General features: G+C 41.7%; 1 protein-coding gene across 1 annotated transcript in view; it reads right to left on the minus strand.

The window, feature by feature from the left end:
• Positions 1–17807, minus strand: part of LOC144261564 (ubiquitin-conjugating enzyme E2 E2) — a 333279-nt gene extending 315472 nt beyond the window's left edge. The window contains exons 1-3 of the mRNA XM_077811278.1: positions 17673–17807; positions 11691–11879; positions 1901–1951 (exon numbers count right to left, since the gene is read on the minus strand). Coding sequence (XP_077667404.1) covers positions 1901–1951; positions 11691–11866 — 227 coding nt within the window. The 5' untranslated portion in view covers positions 11867–11879; positions 17673–17807. The remainder of the gene's footprint in view (positions 1–1900; positions 1952–11690; positions 11880–17672) is intronic.
• Positions 17808–20589: the final 2782 nt, after the last annotated feature.

The following is a 20589-nucleotide window of genomic DNA, read 5'->3' on the forward strand; positions in this document are numbered from 1 at the left end:
GTAAGAATGAGCTGAGTTTCTGCAAGAAATCAAGTACTTTAGGATAAGAAATACTCTATTACAACTTATCTTTCTTCTGTCATATTGAGGAATCATCCCTGGTTGGTATATTGATTTCATAATGTTTAAATATAATAGAAAATAAGTAAAGTTTAGGAAAAACACACTAGACTATGTCACCACTGCATAAAACTAAATGAAGTGATTTCTTATGGACTATAAAAATACATTTGCCAATAGTAATGTTACTAAATGATTATCTATCAAGATCACAACATGAAATAATGCTATCTCAAAAACTACATTGAAGGACCAGACACTAAGTTCTTTCATTTTGCAAGACAGATTGAAATCCAATACATGGAGGCAATGATACTTTGTCATTAGTCCAACAAATTCAGAGAACAGTAAATCCCCAGTTCACACATTTTCTGTACGAGTTGCTAAAAGAGGTTTCCACTAAGCCCATTAGGGATGACTTTACACTTGCTTTAAAAAAATATTATATATAGCAGTACCTAGTATACTAAAATGATTGCTTTGTTATAAGAGAAAGGATTCAGAAAACTAAAACAAATGTGTCTGTTGTAAAAACTGCAGACTTTTAGATTCAGTTCAAAGTTCTTTCTTCATTTATGCATTTTTGTACAGACTGGAATTTTATATTTACCTCAGCAAATCAGCCCACTAATAAGCATCAGTCATCAACACCTAAGTAAAGGCCTGCCATTTGAAACAGCTTTGATGTGACTGAAGACTCACAGTCATAAGCGTGACAGAACAGCTTAGTTATTAAAATGTTTTATCTAGCAAAGCAATGTTCATCCTAATTGAGTGAAATACTCTTTTAACACTATTATTGCAAGTCCACTTCCCTGCACAGTGCTTTCATATGTAACTACCTGAATTACATCCTGAGATCCAGCACAACTATATCAAATCTTCTTATAACATTTTCTTACACATATACTTTTGTCAAGCGACCAAAACAATAAAGCCGACTGTCATTTTTACTACCAGTTCCTTAGTTAATTTGATATTGAAATGTACTGGGATTCATTATAAAAACTGCATGCCATCAGCTACTTCTCTCAAACTTTCTTTTTACAACACGATAGAATGGACCTTTCCCCATGCAATGCTGGAAATCAGTTGGCAGAACTGGATTAGAACTATTCATCTGCATTTAGTTTAACTTCCCATTGCAAGAGGTACTATTGCAGGGGCTCCTTTATGTACCGCTGCACAACTCTGGCATAATTCCAATATGACCGATATGTCAAGCTGCCAGATAAGAATTCTGGGGCAGCCATCTGAAAACTACTTCACAAAATGTGAGCTACAAGGTAACAGAGTTTTCTTTGCCTACACCAGTACTAACTTTAAAGCAAGTTTTAACTCACTATAAATAAACATAACTGACAGAAAGGCAAAGCATAAAGTCATAAAAAATTTTTGATAGCCAACTCCACTTCATTAAATTTCCTCTGAATGTCATAACCAATGGCCAGACAAAAAGATCAAGATCTGCAATGTCTGTACTTAACATTTTTCTCAAAGTTATCAATTTGTAAGGAAAAGAGTCACACTAATAACTGTCACCAAAAAGATATTTTCCAGGATTATAAACAAAATGCTACTGATCTGACTTATATCCTATAGCTAATAACTTTGCCTACATTTCATTAGTGCTGTATTTTTAACAAACTTCTCCTGATCACCACCACTATCATTTAAGTGATAACAAACTTTTGCATCTACAAACAATGATATTTATGTCCTTTATGTCAAAAATCATTAAACTAAGTATTCACCTCCAAGGAAAAACTGAAAAATTACCTCTGGTCCTCTATGTAATTTCCATATGCATTTCAAATTAATAAAATCCATGTAAACTTACCTACAGTTTGGAGGAGGGTCTAATGTAATTTCTGCAAGTTCTTTCTGAATTCTTAAGAAAAAAGAAACAGAAGTTATATACAGAAGTATAAAGACAACACTTTCTTAAATGGATTTCCTCCAACTTTATGAAAAATATCTACTGTAGTTAATACTACGATATATAGTTAGTTCTCATCTGTAATGGAAAGTTGATGTCAAAGTTTCATGAAACTGCTTAACAAAATATTTGACAAATTCAGGCAGTGTCTTATTTTTATTTTTTGGGTTTTAAGTTTTCAATTTTAAGTTCACCCAGTCCTGTTGGCCTTTTATATGTTTGAACCCAACCAAATGTTCATAAACACTTTTTTGCGTGTGGCACACACAATCTAGTCAGACTCGGCTCGTACATCTTATTTAAAAATTATTACCAGTGTTTTGTCAGAAAGGATGCCGCATGTACCAGCCTCATGAAAGAGCCAGATTATGTCCTCCTGTGGACAGGCCTATTACGGTAAGGCAATGCATACACTGAAAAAACTGACCATATTTTGAAAAATTAAGGGTTGAAAGATACAGACTTCATAGGCTGATTTTCATATGTTTGAGTACCCAGCATCTCTGAAAAGAGACTCAGATAACCCAAGAATTGTGAGAATTCCACACATCTCGGCACATCATAGGGAGGGCTAGACCCATATGTCATGTCCCAGAACCATTGCACAGCTATCCTCTATGGCATTACATTTCCTCATCCTCCCCACCTGTGCTGGGCCAAACCATCCCTCTTCCCCCAAAGGAATTTAAAAGCATAAAGCAGGAGTTTACACATCAGTTTAGGAATCACCACCAGTTTATGTAAGAAAATTCCTATAGATCTGGCAGGGCAGCATGCCATCCATAGAGGCTCTCCAGACCACACACCCTGTAAACCTAGTCACATCCATCCAAAACCTGACGACAAAGGCGTTCACACCACATCCTGGAGAGTTTTCTGCAGCATCAAGGGGAAAAAAGGAATAATTCAAAATTGCTGAATGCTCTCCCCCCCTTCCAGAGATCTGGGCTAAAGAAGCAGGTATCCATTGCTTTTATCACCTCAATGAAGAAAATTAGAGTGGCCAAATTACCTTTCCCCAGGATACATGCTAAATCTTAGTGACAGAGCTCAAGCGTGGCCTAAGACACATGTGTATCTTGTGTGTAGAATGTGTGGTGGTGGTTTATAAAAAGCATGAGTAAAGAAACCGATTTCCCCAAGGCAAACATTCAGGTATATTAGAGCACTTAAGATAAAAATAAGCAATTTATTCTAATTCTAAACATAATATTAAGGTCTAAATGCAGTCCTGGATGTGGAAGATAATCTCAAAGCCCCAGATTCTTAAAGGTATTTAGGCATTGGTGCACTCATCACCACAACTCCTAGGAGCTTTAGTAGCATAAATCTCATTTTCAAACTACACGAGCCTAAATTCTATCAACAGTCAGTGTCTATATCCCTTTTGAAAATGAGATTGAGATTTCTAAAACAGTTAGGCAACGCTCAGCACAGCAATGACTAAATACCTTTTTAAAACTGGGCCAAAACCACTATCAATACTCCCCTTGTTCCATTAAGAATGCATTTTGTGATTCGTTTGTTTGTAGCCTAAGAAGGTAAACGAACCAGCCAAAAATAAAATGCTACCTCCTATATTAGTCCTAGTCTCATACCTTGGGGAAGATGTGCACACATGTGTGTGTATGAGGTTGGGGGGAAATTTACAAGATACTTCTGCACAGGGAGAGAAATGAAATATGTTTGATGATTCCAACTGCTAGAGAAGGTAAATACTTCACTATATTGTATATTTCAGTAGAAGGTATCTCAATGAAAAACCACGAATTAATTTTTCTTAACTGATATTTGGGAAAAGGTAATTCGAGAAATGCTAAAAATATCCACTAAAAAAAGAAAATATGACAAGTTTAAGTGGCTCAACATACCAAACACTACCATTTTTTTAAAAAAAATATTTGCCGCACATCTCTCCCCTTCTTCCCCCCACCTTTAAGTATTAAAAAAGTGTACTTGTTTTACCTTTATCCCCTCAAAAAAAGTTCATATTTAAAATATCCTTTTTCCAGTTCAAAAATTATATAAAATGCAAATTTTTTAAGCAAAATGGGAAATTCCCTCACTTAGATCACGTGAACACTTAAGGAACATAGAAATCTCTTTCAGTTTTGTGGTCTATGGATTTTTCTCTCTGGCAAGTTGTACAGAATGGTTCTGAAAATGCACCACTTCTGGGACTACACTGCGGGGGGGGGGGGGGGGGTGAACGACGACTATTTTTTGGCCCGAGGGCCACATCTAAGAATAGAAATTGTATGGCAGGTCATGAACCCTCACAAAATTGGGGTTGAGGTGTGGGAGGGGGTCAGGGCTCCGGCTGAGGGTGCGGGCTCTGGGGTGGGGCCAGAAATGAGGAGTTCAGAGTGCGGAAGGAGGCTCTGGGCTGGGGGTGCAGGCTCTGGGATGCAGGAGGGTGCTCTGGGCTGGGACAGAGGGCTTCGGAGGGTGGGAAAGGGATCAGGGCTGGGGCAGGGGGTTGGGTCATGTGGGGCGTTAAGGGCTCTGGCTGGGGGTGCAGACTCTGGGGTGGGGAGGAGGGGTTTGGGGTGTAGGAGAGTGCTCCAGGCTGCGATTAAGGGTTTTGGAAAGCAGGAGGGGGATCAGTGGTGGGGTAGGGAGTTGGGGCATGGGGGGAGGCCCAGAGTGCATGCTCCTGGCAGCGCTTACCTCAAGCAGCTCCCAGAAGCAGCAGCATGTCCTTTCTCTGACTCCTATGCGGAGGTGCGGCCAGGCGGTTCTGCACGCTGCCCTGTCCAAAGGCCCACCCATGCAGCCCCCATTGGCCACAATTCTCGGACAATGGGAGCTGCGGGGGCAGCACTTGGGGCAGGGACAACATGCAGAGTGGAGCACCCTGGCAGCTCTTATGCGTAGGAGATGGAGGGGGGCCATGCTGTTGCTTCTGGGAGCTATATGGAGCAGCCCTGATCCTGCTGGAGCACCGGAGTGGGGCAAGCCCCAGACACCACTCCTCAGCGGGAGCTCAAGGGCCAGATTACGGCCTACCAGCCGTTTTAGTTTGCCCACCCTTGGGCTAGAGCCTCACTTTGAACACATATATACAGCAGCTGACACTTCTTGATGTTTCATGCTCCTTATGATATGATGAAGAGAATGAGAACAGACATTGCCCCATGTCCTAAACCACAAGTCTTCCATTTTCAGTATCCTTCCACATCTAACCTCCTCTCCCTTCTTTCCAGAAGGGAGAGGGGAAGTTGTGGATGTCTCTCCTGCCCTCACCTCATATCAGGCCCTAGTACAATGATTAGGGTCTTCAGGTTGATGTAGATAGATCTGATTCTTTAAAAGATGCAGTAGGATATACACAGGAATATTTGTCCATAATTGTATTAACTAATATTTGTTTTGCTTTTTCTGGCCCCTAGACGATAAGCGAAGCAAGAATTTCATTAGGGATGAGGTGGATGGAAGAAGTCATAGTACCATGCACCTCTAGCCACAAAAATGAAACTGCATGCCACTTTGTATTTAAGTCCTGAACATGGGTTACTGTAGCAAGTGGTTGAAACATGAATACCGACTGCACTTGTATTTTATTGTAGAAATTGCATGTAAATGACCAGATCATGTCCCAAAAGTCCCTATACTGACTGTCTTCTACATGTAGATCTCCTTTACTAAACACCAGCCGTGACAGTGCTGCCACTGCCCTGTTGACTGTCTCCCTGGTGAGCGCCTTTCACAAACAGGCAATGAAGGGGAGACACACAATTCCTTGTTCAGGAAAAATCCCATGGAGTTAGTAAAGGATATACAGACTCTAGCGGTATAACCTATTCTGCAGGGACCCTTCAATGGTGCGGAACCCTAGTAGCATGGCTTCAGTGGAGCTATACCACCTGGGAGTGTAGTGGATAATCCAGAGACAGCAGAGAGGCACAGGAACCAACACACAGATTGCTCAAGCTTCTGAAGGATCCCTCAGAAACCACATGGTTTCCTTCCTCCCCTTTGGCAACTATCCCCATGGATTTTGTTGCCAACCGATTTTCTGCCCAAATGTATTTATATTTAGTAATGCCAGCCTACAGAATAAAAAATGAAATTAGTACTATTATGTTACTACTTGACTGGTGAGAGAGAAGCATGCTCCAATAGTCAGAATCCAGGACTGGGCACCAGGAACACTCAATTTGCAAATGTCACACTGATGCTCCTTTTATGGTCTTAGAAAATTCAACCTCTCTCTCCATGCTCCCCCATTTTACAGATGGGGGAAAATACTTATCTACCCTGAAAGGATCAGCTAATCTAGGACAAGCTTTTTCAAAATGAAAAGTGCCATCAAATATTATTAATAAATATGAGGCTATGGGGAACTACTGCTGTAAGACTAGCAAGATTGCTTGCTGTCACTTGTAAAGTAAGGACTCTGTAGCATTTTTATGAGGAAAAGATTGAGGACTGAATACTCTAGAGGCACTCAGGTCTTACTATTTATTGGCATGTAGTCACTTTTCCTAGAAACTCATTTTGTTGCTTCCATTTTTCTGGGCTTTGTGCCTCCCTTCACATAAACATTCGGCAACCCAAAAACCCAGACTGGAGAAAATTTAGACCACATTTTAAAACAGGGCAAACCCTATTATGTATTTCACTCTTTCAAAAGTTGTGACAGAACAGGGTCCTTGGAAATTGAACTAAGAACGACAGTTTAAGGAGAACAGAATATATTAGGCACACTTATAAATGCCAACTTTAAAAAAAAGTCATGAGTTGTTTTCCTTTTTCAGTATTTTGTCGGTCACTTGTGGCTTGTCAAGTACAATATTTGTTGCCAAATTTATTTAAAATACTATTCTATTATGGCACCCCTCTCTGTTATTTAGAAAGGTTATGGATAGCCCACTTCTCTATGGTTGTATTTCAACAAACAAGATATCCATGACTTAGTTTATGTTCCTAATGTTTTAATATCTTTCCAGGAACAAAAGGCTACATAACTCAGTTTCATAATTTCACAGTTCAACACAAAAATTTGCAGACCAAAGACAAAATGACAGGTTTTAAACTAGCAACCTCAAGAGCCCAGCAGAATAATATTTTTATCTGTTAAGCTATTATGCTAACCAAGAACGGATACACTTGTCTCAATCCAAAGGTCGTGCTAAGATTTGCTATTTAAGATATAAGATGCCTCTCTTTTTAAGGACAGCAACTCAATTTCAGGTCTGAACTGTAATTATGATATGCAGTGAGTTTTTCAATCTTGACACGTTAGGTAAGTAAGGTTACTATTTAAGGTGACACACCTTGGGTAAGGCAAATCGAAGGAATGGTACACAATATGACATTTACTGTAAGCTATTACCTGTGTAGCAACTAACACTAGAAGTATTCACATTGAGGGACACAGCAATATGAAAGGTCGCAATAGCATTCTGCCTTTTTGATGCCATCTAAATCAGTACTTCCACTGATGCGAAAAGCAGAAAGCCTATATTTTTTTAAACAAAATCAGGCCTTAGTTACTGGTTAACATTCGGTCTAAGGAGGCAAAAGGCTACTTGAAATAAAACTCTGTTCTATCCAGGTACTTCTATCACACTAATAGCTATGGTTTCTGGGCATCTTAGATGCCTTATCAGCTGACCCATATATCCCTAACTTATCACTCTTCTACTGGAACCACACAAAGAAACCCACTAAATTGGGGTGAGGAGAAAAGAGAGAAAGAAGGAAACACAGAAATACAAGTCAACACAAAATGACGACAGAAGAAAACTCATCGAAGTAAGATGAGCATCCTATGACTGCAACATTTGCAATTAAATTAACCACCAAAAACTAAATTAAAAGAACATCGATAATGCTATACAAACTACAAAACTCAGGAATACAGGGAAGCACAAAATGCTTCACACTTCCCTCAAAATCAAGCCATTTTAGAGAGCATTAAATTGCTGAGATAGCACCCTACAGAGTATATATATTATAGAACACCTTGGAGCACATTTCACACGTAATTGAACATTTCCTTCTATTGATTTATATAAAACTAATATTGCTGAAGTGACCTTTATAAGTAAAATAAGTAAAATTTTAGAGTCAAATTTATAACCACAAGAAAATTCGTATTACAATTCTTTAGATTTTAATTCTAATCTGAGATACACAGGGTAATTACTCAGGATAACGTATCTAAAATAAGATTGCTACTACACTTCCACGTGCATGAACAGATTTTTCAAGTGTGTGACAATACATGGCTACCAAACTGAGATCAGAATGAAGCCTGCAGTCTGTAGACTATAATTTAGCACTTGTAATAAGACTAAACTCCAAGGTTGTATTAGTTTTCCACTGCTGTCTAATAACTATAATGCATGTAAAAGCTGGATGCTTTAAATTATTCTACTAATTTCAATTGTGTTGATTCCTGAATTATTTTAGAGTTATTAAAAACAGTTACTGGATGAAATTCTGTCCTCCATTATGCAAACATTATTGGGATTTTGGAGTAACAACTGGATTCAGTGGGGTTACATGTATGTAACAGAGCAGAAATTGGTTTCCGCAAAATATTTGTGCAGTCTTTCTTCACAATCAACTGGTAAAACTCACTATTATTTTTGAAGAGGTGAACATTTCAAGTGAACTGCTATACCTCTAATCCTGCAAGTAGTCCTATTAAGTTGTGTTTACAAAAAACACACTGTAAGGCAGTGTTTTTCAAAGTTCAGGTCGCGACCCAGTACTGGGTCGCAGCATGTAAGGCACTGGGTCACCTTGCTCAGCACGCAGGGACTCGAGCATCTCTGGTCAGCACTGTCGACCGGGGCATTAAAAGTACTGTTGGCAGTGCTGCCCAGCTAAAGCAGGCTAGTGTATACCTGTTCCAACACTGAGCTGTGCCCTGGAAGCGGGCAGCAGTGGGGCCACAGGGCTCCATGTGCTGCCCCACCCAAAACATTGGCTCCCCACACCCATTGGCCGGTTCCCAGCCAATGGGGGCGGGGGATGCCTGCAGGCATGAGCTGCTTGCATGCCTCTGCCTAGGAGCCGGACCTGCTGCTGGCTGCTTCTGGGGCACAGCAGTCCATGGTGCGAGGACAGGTGGGAAGCCTGCCTCTGCACCCCGGCACCACCGCTGACCGGGAGCCACCAGAGGTAAGTCAGCGCCCCAACCCTGCACTCCAATCCCCTGCCACTGCCCTGAGACCCCCCCAAAACCCAGAGCCCCTCCTGCACCCCAAACCCCTCATCCCCAGCCCCACCCCAGAGCCTGCACCCCAAGCCCAGAGCCCTGACCCCCTCCTGCACCCCAACCCCCTGCCCCAGCCCAGAACCCCCTCCCACACCATGAACCCTCATTCCCGGCCCCACTACGCAGCCCTCACAGCCACATCACAACCCTCTTCCCCATCCGAGCCCCTCCCACACGCCAAACCCCTCATCCCCAGCTTCATTGGCTGCGGGCACCACCGATTTTCTTCAACTGGGTCCCCAGAAAAAAAAGTTTGAAAACCACTGCTCTAAGGTGTTTGTCTTAAAAATCTCATATTGAGAGGTAAGTACCTTTAAAATTTTATTTTTATTCCAAGCAGTAAATAAAAAGGCAACAGAACCCTATTAGAGTTTACTTTCTTCCCCATATTCTTAAAACATTCCAACTGATTTTCACATGTTTCAAACAGCCACCTTATCAAGCTAAGAACTTGTATATTAAATTTTCAGCCTAAATAATTCATAAGTGGAGTTACAAGCCCCTGAAAATGGGGTTTGGATAAGAAAGTAGAAACAACTTTAACTGAAGTGACTCTGAAGTTACCAATGTTGATAAGACTAACATCTAAATAAGTCTCTTACTACTTGACAGAATTATTAAACTATACATTTATTTAAACATATCCAAACAATTTTAAGAAGCATAGTTCTTGGAAAACATTTCAACTTTCAGATTCATAATTTTTTTTAATATTACTATACATGTAAAACCGCTGTTTTACAGTCTGATTGGCAAACATATCTGTCTGCAATTGGAATAATTAGTTTCAGCAGAAACCACAAGCAGATATGATTAAATTTTAAAAGGTTTAAGTAATTTTATCACTGCTAAATGCACGTTAATAAGAGCTCTAAGCTTTGAAGATACAAAACCAAGAATAATAGCCCAACTTCTGACATATCATTAATTTTTTAATACAGTAGTGTCCACAGGCCCCAGCCAGAATCATGGTATCATTGTGCTGGGCTCTGTACAAACACAGGAATATGCAGACCCTATTCTAAAGTGGCTACAAGACAGAACAAGTTGATGTAACAATAGGAGATATGTGAGCACAGGCAAGGTTAGAAGCAGTAGCAACTACAAAGACCAGGTATTTGCACAATTTGACAGTTCTAAGTTATTGACAGTCATTCTTCTCCCTTTAGTTATAAAATATAAAAAAGTTAGATATTAGTAATCCCCACTGATCCTCTGCCAACTGATAATGGCTAGATAATCTTCTGTAAGCACCATGGTAGAAGCGGACCTTGAGGAAAGATCTGAAAGGCGGGGAGGGAAGTGGGCATTGGCGCCACAGACTACATAAAGGAAGATTATCCTTGAATAAAATGAAAGCCTGAAGATACACAGGGAAGTGGACAAAATGAGTGATCAATACTGGCATCACTGGCAGGATGGAGAGTGACTCATGAAGATACCAGAGTGGATACGTAGGGAGGTTTAGATCTGTGAGGCTGGTACAAATAAATTATATACTATCAAGTAAAGGTAAAGTAAAAATGTATGAATTAAAATGTACACACTAGTATTTGCAGCCTATGAATATTTACACACCATATTTACAAGAAACACTAAACGAACACAATGGGGGCCTGATTCTCCTCTCCTTTATACTAGTTTTACAACAGTAACTCCTAATTTAGACTGGTGTAAATTAGTGAAGAATCAGGCTCAGAGTTCTGCATGAGTTAGGTCTGCACATTTGGGTTCTATATAAAAACTCTTAAAATTGTTTTGTATTTGGGTTCCCTTTAATAAGTTTTGAACATTGCTGCCTAAAGTAATGCTGATGTGACAGGGCTACACTGTTAATGCAGGCTTCCTTTGCACAATCCATGCATGCCAATGATCCAGTGACTGATGTGACAGAGTGGGGTCACTTAAATAGCTATTCGCCAAATCTACTATTCCTCTCAGGAATGGGAAAAAAAAACAAAAACAGAATTAAGACATACCACAGTTTAATGTAATGAAACAAAAACATTTGTTCATTCCATCGTTTCTGACTTGACCATCTGGGAGAAGAAAATGCAGTACCTTGTAGTGATAGGTATTACAGTACTCTCCTAGCATGCTGAATTACTGACTTGTCTGAAATGTTTATGGTTAATTAACTCTAAGTTACACTGACAAGTTTCTCTCTCTCTCACACACACACTCTTCATAAAAATACAAAAAACTGTCCAAGTTATACTAAGAATAAAACAGTGTCAGTTTCTACCATGCAAGCTAATATTAAACCCATGTGAAAACAAACCAGTCTGTCAAAAAATATTTTTTTTTTTTTTTAAAAAGTAGCAGCAGCATACAGGTCACATTGCAACCCCAATCAAAGAACTAATGTACAAATTCAATCCTATTGTAATAACATTAAGAAAATGAATTAGGCTGATGCCCATCCAAAAAAAAAAAAAGCTATGAAGAGCAGGATACCTTTTAGCACTAGTTGATAGTTTAGCAGCTGTTTTGCTGGAGATCTTGCCCTCCTTTTTCTTGGGTTGAACCTGCTCCCTTTCTTGCTCTTGCTGAACACCCTCACGTTGATCTCCATCAGAGCTTCCTCCACTAGTGCTTGGGCTATCATCGACTCTTTGCCCTTCAGTTGACATTTTAGACTCTGGGCTAAAAAACACAAAGACGAGTAAGTAGTCTTTTCTTAAAATGTCTGATAACTTTAGTAACAATACTATGCTTTTTTTTTTTAACTAGAGATATACAGGGTGAAGAAATTACTTGCATAATACTGTACTCTTTATACTGCAGTATTTTAGTCTGCAGTATTGAAGAATCTAGCCACAAATGTCTATACAGTAACTCAAAAGATAGTCATTTTACATCAACTACAAAGTATACAACAAAATACGAAAAACCCTTTTACATATATAAAAAAATATCTAAAGGGGGATGCCCAGAATAAATGTTAAGTGGAAAACAAAACCAAATGAATAAGACAATCAATCCAGGGTTAACGGAGTGGATAGCTCAAGGGATTGGTGATGGGATGAAGCGTTTTTCACCTCTAGGACACTGGTTCAAATCAGGCCCCTTTTGTTAGTAACTGGCAGTCATTACTATTTTAAGACTATTCATTAGCCCACAGGTAAAAAGTCTAGGCTAACCAACTCCCAGTGGATGGGTTTCCACTTCATAGAATTCACATTTTGGTTGGCACACTTGATAGAGAAAGTTCCATTTCTATGTCCTTTTAAGCCTAACCTATCTTTCATAGCTAGAGATGATACTCCCACACCAGGGAGTAAGCACATTGGTGGCGAAACGCAAGGAAATCTGTACTGCTGAAGCCTGTTTGTGATCAGAGGACATCAGACGACAAAGCTGTCAATGAACACTCATCACTGAGAAGTCTAACTTTATTATCTCAGTATATTTTATATGCCTAGTTCTCACACTTGTAATATTTAGCTATATTCTTCTTTTCTTCCTTCACTTTAATCATTGCATTTCTTCAACTATAGACTGTTTAAATTAAAATGGTTGTAATTAATATTATGACTTCTCTAACTGTTGTAAATAAGGCTTTTTCTTAGGGGTTAGATCTAAGATTGCCAAATGCGGTGGCAACGATTGCTGACTGAATTTATTAGAAACCTGAAGCAATACTAAAGGTCCTTCTTTACCTCAGTGACACCACTATGTTCTCTTTGTGATATTTCATTAAAAGAACAACTTTAATAGCACATAGGGCCAACTTTTGCTCAGTTACATCTGTGCAACCTACATGAACTCAGTGGAATTGTACGGATGTAATTAACATCAGAATCTGACCTGCAGTGCACAATGAGGTTTATGTTCAATATTGTTTTAGTCTGTGAACTGTCTCATTTATCCTTTTAGCCATATACAGAAACCATACGCAGAACACCAGTTACAGAAAACTGTACATCTCAATTATAATATGCTGCAATATTCTCTCAAGAGCCTAAACCAGGATTCCAGACTGACTCTAAAACAGCAGCTCTCAAACTGTGGGTCAGGACCCCAAAGTGACTCCAACCCCATTTTAAAGGGGTCACAAGAGTTGGCATTAGACTTGCTAGGGCCAAAGCCGAAGCCTGTGCCCCACCGCCCAGAGCCGAAACCTGAGGGCTTTAGCCCTGAGTGGCAGGGCTCAGGTTGCAGGCCACCTCCCCACGCCTGTGGCTGAAGCCTTCAAACTTTGCCCCCACCACCCAGGGCAGTGGAGCTAGGGCAGGCTCAGGCTTCGATCCCCCCCTCCAGTAATTGATGTAGTAATCTGTTGTCAGAAGGGGGCTGCACTGCAATGAAGTTTGAGAACCCCTGCTCTAAAAAATATGATGTAAAATATGCGATAATTTGCTTATATAACCAACTAAAAGTTTATTAATAGTTTGTAACCGAACATTAGGATGGAAATCTTCTACCCAGACAGTATTCCCAATACATATATGGAAAGAGGGCAGTGGAAAGAAGAAAAAACTTCAGTGACACTGAGGTGGCGTTGGAAGAAAAAAAAAAAGCAAACAAAGAACCAAAAATTGTGATAGTTGCCTACTGAAAAGAAAAATTTTCTGCAGTTAGGAGCATTACCAAAATCTTAAATTTATCAAAAATATTATATACTTTGCTTAAATAATGGCCTCCAATGGGGGCCCGATACTGCAAATGATTATTCCTGTGAATAAATCCTAATCACTTTCATATGAATTAAGTCCCTTTGCTTAATTTATATGACTGTTTATCAAAATAGTGATGTTTGGAGGGGTGGGGTTCAGAGTTCTTAAAGAGAACCACAGTTGATGATGATGGCAGCTAGAATAGATTAGTCTTAATCAGTATGAGCTCTTTTTTTATTATTATGAAAATGATTATATTGTACAGAGTTAGTGCATTTAAGAATGGAAAATGATGCATTATTTGACTTCTATAGTTAACAGTAAACAATTCTTTTATTTCTTAAATTTTTCCCACAGCAGAGACATAACGTTGTCTTTTCCATATTTCACATTTTACACAGATTAATCTTTAGATATCTACATCCCAGCTGTCAAATCTTAAGGGAGAAAAATAAAGCTTTAAGTTAATAAACACAAGCTACTATATATACTGATAGTTTCAAGATTGAGTTACAATTATTAAATGAGACAAGGTGGGCAAAGTGATCTCTTTTATTGGACCAACTTCTGCTGGTGAGAAACAAGCTAAAAGAAATTAGCTCACCCACCTTGTCTCGCCAATATCCTGGGACCAATATTGCTACAACTACACTGCATACAACTATTAAATGCACATTTTAACTTTGCAGCTACATATAGTTATATTTTCTGTTTCTATTCAGAGGTAAAACAATCTTATATTGCCTTAAAACACTTGAGATATTCTTTATTTGCTCTGCAAGTTTGTATATTGATCTTCCATTAACATTTAATTTTAGAATGAGAGGATTATCCACACAACATATGTATACTTTAAACTGTTGGGGGGAGGGAGGGGGAAATCAGCAACATCTTTTAATGAAGCTTATGTCCACAGAAGGTCTGCTGTGGAAGATTCTGCTATAAATATTACTATTATCCAAGAACTACTGCACTCACTTCATGAGTTCAGGTTACTACCCAACAGATATATGCAGAAACAGTAGCCCATAATGTTTAATTATTGTAACAAGTAATGCCAGCTTTTACAACACGAAAATGTTTAAATCTGTCATTTGATGTCTGGCTATTTTCTTATTTCACTCTCAGAGGCAAATATTTTCTTTACTCTCCCTTTTATTTCATTTAAATAAAAATCAAGTTATATTTTATTTAAGGATTGAAAGCTAAATTTAACCTCGATAAAAGAATATTTAAAAGGGTCTGTGAAGTCAGACTTGCAAATATGTGGCCAAAAAAGAAAAACGAACAATAAGAGAGTGGAAAAATCAACAGGGGAATGACATTGTGGGAAAACATTTTAGTGCAGTTACACAAACACACACACAAAATATTTCTTGAAGCCAAATATCCCCAAGTCTCATCTCAGTGCAAAGAGAAAAGAAAGAGACTGTGTCCAATTCTCTGGACTGCTAAATTATGTCACATTCAAAATTTAAACCCTCTGCTGCCCTTTTGCTGAGAGAACTGGATGGAGGGAACAGAAGGGGGATTAAAAGTATTTCCCTGAACACACCATGATTCTTTGGAGACCATTGTATCAAACCTCTTCTATAAATTTTAAGTCAAACATGTTCAAGAGAACCTACTTCTTCCATTTATCGCATGCTTCCCCACCCCCCACCCACAAACAAACCAACAGTAGCAACTAGGGAAAGAGATCCTGGCAATGTGCAGATAGGTCCTGAGGGCAGCAGAGCCAGTGATGAAGTCTTTCTAAAGCTGCCTTAATTCCTATAAGCAAAGATAAATTGAACTTTTCTGCTGGGTCCACGAAAAGCAGCAGCAGGAGCAGACACCTCACTTGATCTTCATTAGAAATCATAAAGGGCGAAAAGATCAGAATATTACAGGAGAGAAAACAGGAGGAGTCCGATTTCTAGCCAACCAGGCCAGTGTCTATGGTTGAGAGAGGGACCCAGAAAGAAATAAAAAGCTGCTGCAGCAGCAGCTCTAGACTGAAACACACGCGCGCACACCCACCCCCCCTTGCCTATTTTCCTGCTGCCTGGAGGGGGAGGGGGAGGCACATGTCAGAGACACAATGTGCAATAATTATGCAGTACTAGAAGACAGCAGTAGACTGAAACGGACACTTTTCAAAATGACATTTATCCTGCACTTTCCAGATACTTTGTGTGGAGGAGGAAAGGGGTAGGGAGAAGGCGGAAAGAGAGGCTGGAAGGAAAAGGATTAGGGGTGAGAAATAGGTGACAGTGGATGACAGAAGAAGACATTGTAAGGAAGGCATAGGGGTCATATGAGGAAGAGATGGGGGAGGTTGGGCAAAAAGAGCTAAGGGATTAATTTACTCCTGTCACCGTGCAGTGGGGTGGTTTAGATCCCTCTCTGCTGAAGAGGGGGCTGTTGCATAGGGTAGAATTCCTTACTTCTGTTTGCCAATTCCCATCCTTATGTATTTCTAGAAGGGGGCGGGGGTGCTTCCCATCCCACTCCTTGGGGGCAAGGGGTTATAATTGTGAGAACTGGGAGATAAGGGAATAATGTGGGAAGGAATTATTTGACTCCTCTATGTTTTTGTGCATGAGTGCAAAGAGAGGATAAGGGGAGTTTAAGAACAAGGTACTAAGGAGAGGGAAGGGTATTTCTAGGGGATAGAAGGGCAATGGAGAGGAGAGCAAAAGATACAGAAGTGGGGATATAGGGATGATAAGAGGGGCAAAAGAAAGTGCCTTTGCCTGTGTGTGGGAGTATTGTAGGGGATAGTGAAGGAGGTATTGCTAGAGGATGCAGGTGTTATTGTAGAAAGATTTGGAGAGGAGGCATTTCTAGGACCCTGGGAGAGGAACTGAGGCAGGAGGAGTGGGTGGAAAAGGCGAATTGATGGGGTTAGGTCAGCGGGACATGGTGGGGAAGAGGGTAACAGGGGGGTAGATGGAGCGATTGCAGTGAGATGTGGTGGGATGTCAGAGGGCAGGTGGATGGGGTAGGAGTGATAGAGGGGACATGAGGGGTTTGGGGAACTGTGGGATGGATATAGCTGGGGCAGAGGACATGGAGATGCATAGACAGAGTTGGCTAGGGAACACAGCAATGGACAGATAAATGGGGCAGGAGATATGGTAAGGGTGGGAGAACAGAGAGAGGGTAGGGAGGATGTATGGATCTGTGCGGCTATGGTTGGGGGACCTGGGGATGGATGGATGGGGCAGAGGGATGGGCTGAGGAGAGGTGGCAAGGACATAAGGATGGATGGGACTATAGAAAGGAGATGGGGTGGGGAGCCAAAGGGAGCAGGGGGACAAGCTGTGCTGGGTAGCAGGGGAGTTGGGGAAGTAGAGAGATGGGCTAGGAGGGAGGTGGTGGTGGAGGAAGAGGAACTGGGCAGGGGGCAGGAGGAGGTTGGGGGGCAGGCAGTGCCAGAGAAGTAGAGGAATAGAGTGGGGGTCAGCAGAGGGATGTGGGGGTGGCAGGCAGTGCCAGGAGAGTAGAGGAATAGGACAGGGGGTTGGGGGGGGGGGAAGAGAGCTTTATGCTGGAGGGGCAGACAGTGCTGGGGGCAGCTGGATGTGGGGGGTGTAAGGTGATGGGGGCAGGTATTGCTGGGGATAAAAGGGATGGGTGTGGGGGCAGGAGGGTACAAGGGAACAGGCGATGCCCTGGGTGGGGTGCGGCGGGAGAGGGATGGGGCAGCAGGCAGTGCTGGGGGGGGGGTTTAGAGGAATGAGGCGGGGGGGGAGGCAGGGCGGGGGGGGGCAGAGACTGCAGGGGGATGGGGGCAGGCGGTGCCGGGGGGGAATAGGGAGGGGGGAGTCGTTACCTGCGGGCGCAGGGCTAGGGCTGGTGCCGGCTCAGGCTACGGGCGCGGCGCGGCAGGCGGCCCGGCTCGGGCCAGGCGAGGGGTGGGGGCTACGTGCTACCCCCTCGGCTCCTGCTGCCGCCGCCGCTGCCCGAAGAGAAGTGAAGCTGCCGCCGCGCGCACCCGACCCCGCCGCGCGCGCGCACCCGACAGCCAATGAGCCCGGACCTCGCGGGTCGGGGGAGGAGCGGGCCCGCGCGCACGTTCTCAGAGGGGGAGGAGAAAATGACAAGCGAGCGGGCGCGGGGGTGGAGGGGTCTGGCGGGAGCGCGCGTTAAAGGGAAACACCGGTGGGAGCGCTGGGGTGAGAAAAGTGAATCGGGTGCGAGAGGTGGGCGGTGGGGGAGCTGGGTGCCGTGGGGCGGGGTTAGGTGCAGGGGAACTGGGGGGGTATCTGTGTGTGGGGGGGGTATGTGTAGGGGAGCTGTGTGCCCAGCTGTGTGTGTAGGTGGGGGGGGGAGTTGGAGTTAGATACATGGGGGATTACATTTAGTTAAGGTGGTTGCATTGGGGTTATGTATGGACATCGCTGGGCTGACCACCGGGATGGATGAAAGGAGGGGCTAGGTCTGGTGGAAGCTGGGTACATTCCAGGTTAAATACAAGATGAGGGAGGGCATAGGAGGCAAGGATCTGCTCTAGGTCAGACCGGTGGTCTCTGGAGAGTTTCATCATCCTAGAGGGAGATTTGGAATTTCCCCTTCTGCTTTTTTTTTTTTTTTTAACTATTATTACATATTGTAATAAGTTCCAGAGGCCCCAATCAGGATCAGTACTCCATGGTGCTGGTTGTTTTGCAAACACATAATAAAAGGCCAGACGCCCAAAGAAGTCAGGGTGTAAATGAAAACAAGATGAAGCAGAGGTGCAGCACACAAAGGAGGACAGTAGGACAGAGGAAGTAGGAGAGGGAGAAGGATGACCATAGCAAAAGCACATGGGAATGCAGATTAACGGTCTTTCTTCTGCTTCTTTGTCCCCTCTGATTTTCTCCCTCTCCTCTGCTCTTCACTTCTCTCATCCTGCCAGTGAGAGCTGCACATTTCTATAGTGCCAGCCCACCACCTCCTTCCATCAGTCCAACTCCTGTTTCTGCCTCAAACACATAGCCAGAGAGGGAAGCCAAATGCCAATCAGGGAGCAAGACCATAGTAAAGAACTCCCTGATGGATGCTTACATCCTCACACTGGTGGTATGTTTCAGAAGTGAGGGACAAGAATGGAATAGTAATATGCTTCCCATCATCTGTAATCAATTTTTAGCTAGATTTCACTGAACTTTTTATTAATACAAACCCCTTTTCAATTAACACAGAAGAAACACAAACGATAAATATTTAATGATGAATCACCTTTGGGGGGAGGGATAGCTCAGTGGTTTGAGCATTGGCCTGCTAAATCCAGGGTTGCAAGTTCAATCCTTGAGGGGGCCATTTAGGGATCTGGGGCAAAAATTGGGGATTGGTCCTGCTTTGAGCAGGGGGTTGGACTAGATGACCTCCTGAGGTCCCTTCCAACCTTGATATTCTATGATTCTATGACCTTATTTTCCCTTTTTGGGGGGAATTTTTTTTTTTAAATTTTCACAGCATTCCACATTTACATTTCAGTGCTCATCTCTATTTTAGGTGTAAATCAGGTTACAGTACTTATCCTAATTGATGGATGTAGAATAGTGGAGATCACAAATATAAATCTCAGGAACCATTGCTGAGAAACCTAAAGACTGGAAATGCTGTTGGCACCTGTTTTTTGATGCTCTCCCCATTCTTCCTACATATTCTTTCTGTATATTACTGCACAATAAACAATCTTTCTCTCCTTTGAGAGATTAACTATTTTGAAATAACTTGTTTTCATGTCCTAATCACGCTCATTTAAAAGTTTCTCCTAGAAATGAAAGGAATTCAAATATAATTCCCACCCATGTTTAAAAAAGCACTGGAACAGGCTACTTCTTATTACCATCATTTTGAATGGTCCCTTGCAACATGTTAACTCCTATGCTTAAAGACCTGTTTCACCTTATATTTAGCTTTCCACTCTGGTTAACTTTCCCAGACCTGAGAACAGCTCTGTATAGCTCAAAAGCTTGTCTTCTGTCTCTTCCACCAACAAAAATTGGTCTAATAAAAGATATTATCTCACTAGGGTGACCATATTTCCCAAAGGGAAAATGGGACACCATGTGGGGCTAGCCTGAGCCCTTCCTTCCGGTCAAGGTGGCAGCGCAAACAGGACAAATGCCCACTTTTGCCAAAAAAGTTGGGACAGCTGGGACAAGGCTTAAAAACTGATTGTCCTGGCCAAAATGGGACATATGGTCACCCTATATCTCACCTATCTTGTCTCTTATTTTGTATATAAACAGTTGAGTTTTTTTCTGTTCCTACTAAGGGACCTATTGAGAGAAGCTCTTCACATAAGCTAGGAGCAGTACCAATTAGCAATATACTCTAGATAAATTCTTACAGGGCCAGTAAAAGAGCAATCAGCAGAGCCTGATGGTATAAATAACCTTTTAAGTAATGCACACCCTCTTCAAATGACAATAAGTTATCATAGTAAAAGGCCACTGCCTGGGTTGCCAATCTTGTGGTATCAGGAATCACCTGGACATTGCCTTTCTTCTGATAGACCAGGATAGCTCTCCTAAATCTAACCATGGAGATATGCATTTCATTTTCAGTTCTCATACTGAGGCCCTTTAACACTGCTCTGGTAGTTTAAAGGTGCCTTGAAGTGGGCACTGATGATTCACTGAGAATATCCTGTGTGCTGGAAACTTCCCCAGTTGATGTAAAGACTCTACATCAAGTCCAATCCCAATGTACTACACTACAGCTAGTCTAATTTACTACACAGGCAGAATAGGGTC

The sequence above is a fragment of the Eretmochelys imbricata genome, chromosome 2 (genome assembly GCF_965152235.1).
Source record: "Eretmochelys imbricata isolate rEreImb1 chromosome 2, rEreImb1.hap1, whole genome shotgun sequence".
NCBI classification, from domain to species: Eukaryota; Metazoa; Chordata; order Testudines; family Cheloniidae; genus Eretmochelys; species Eretmochelys imbricata.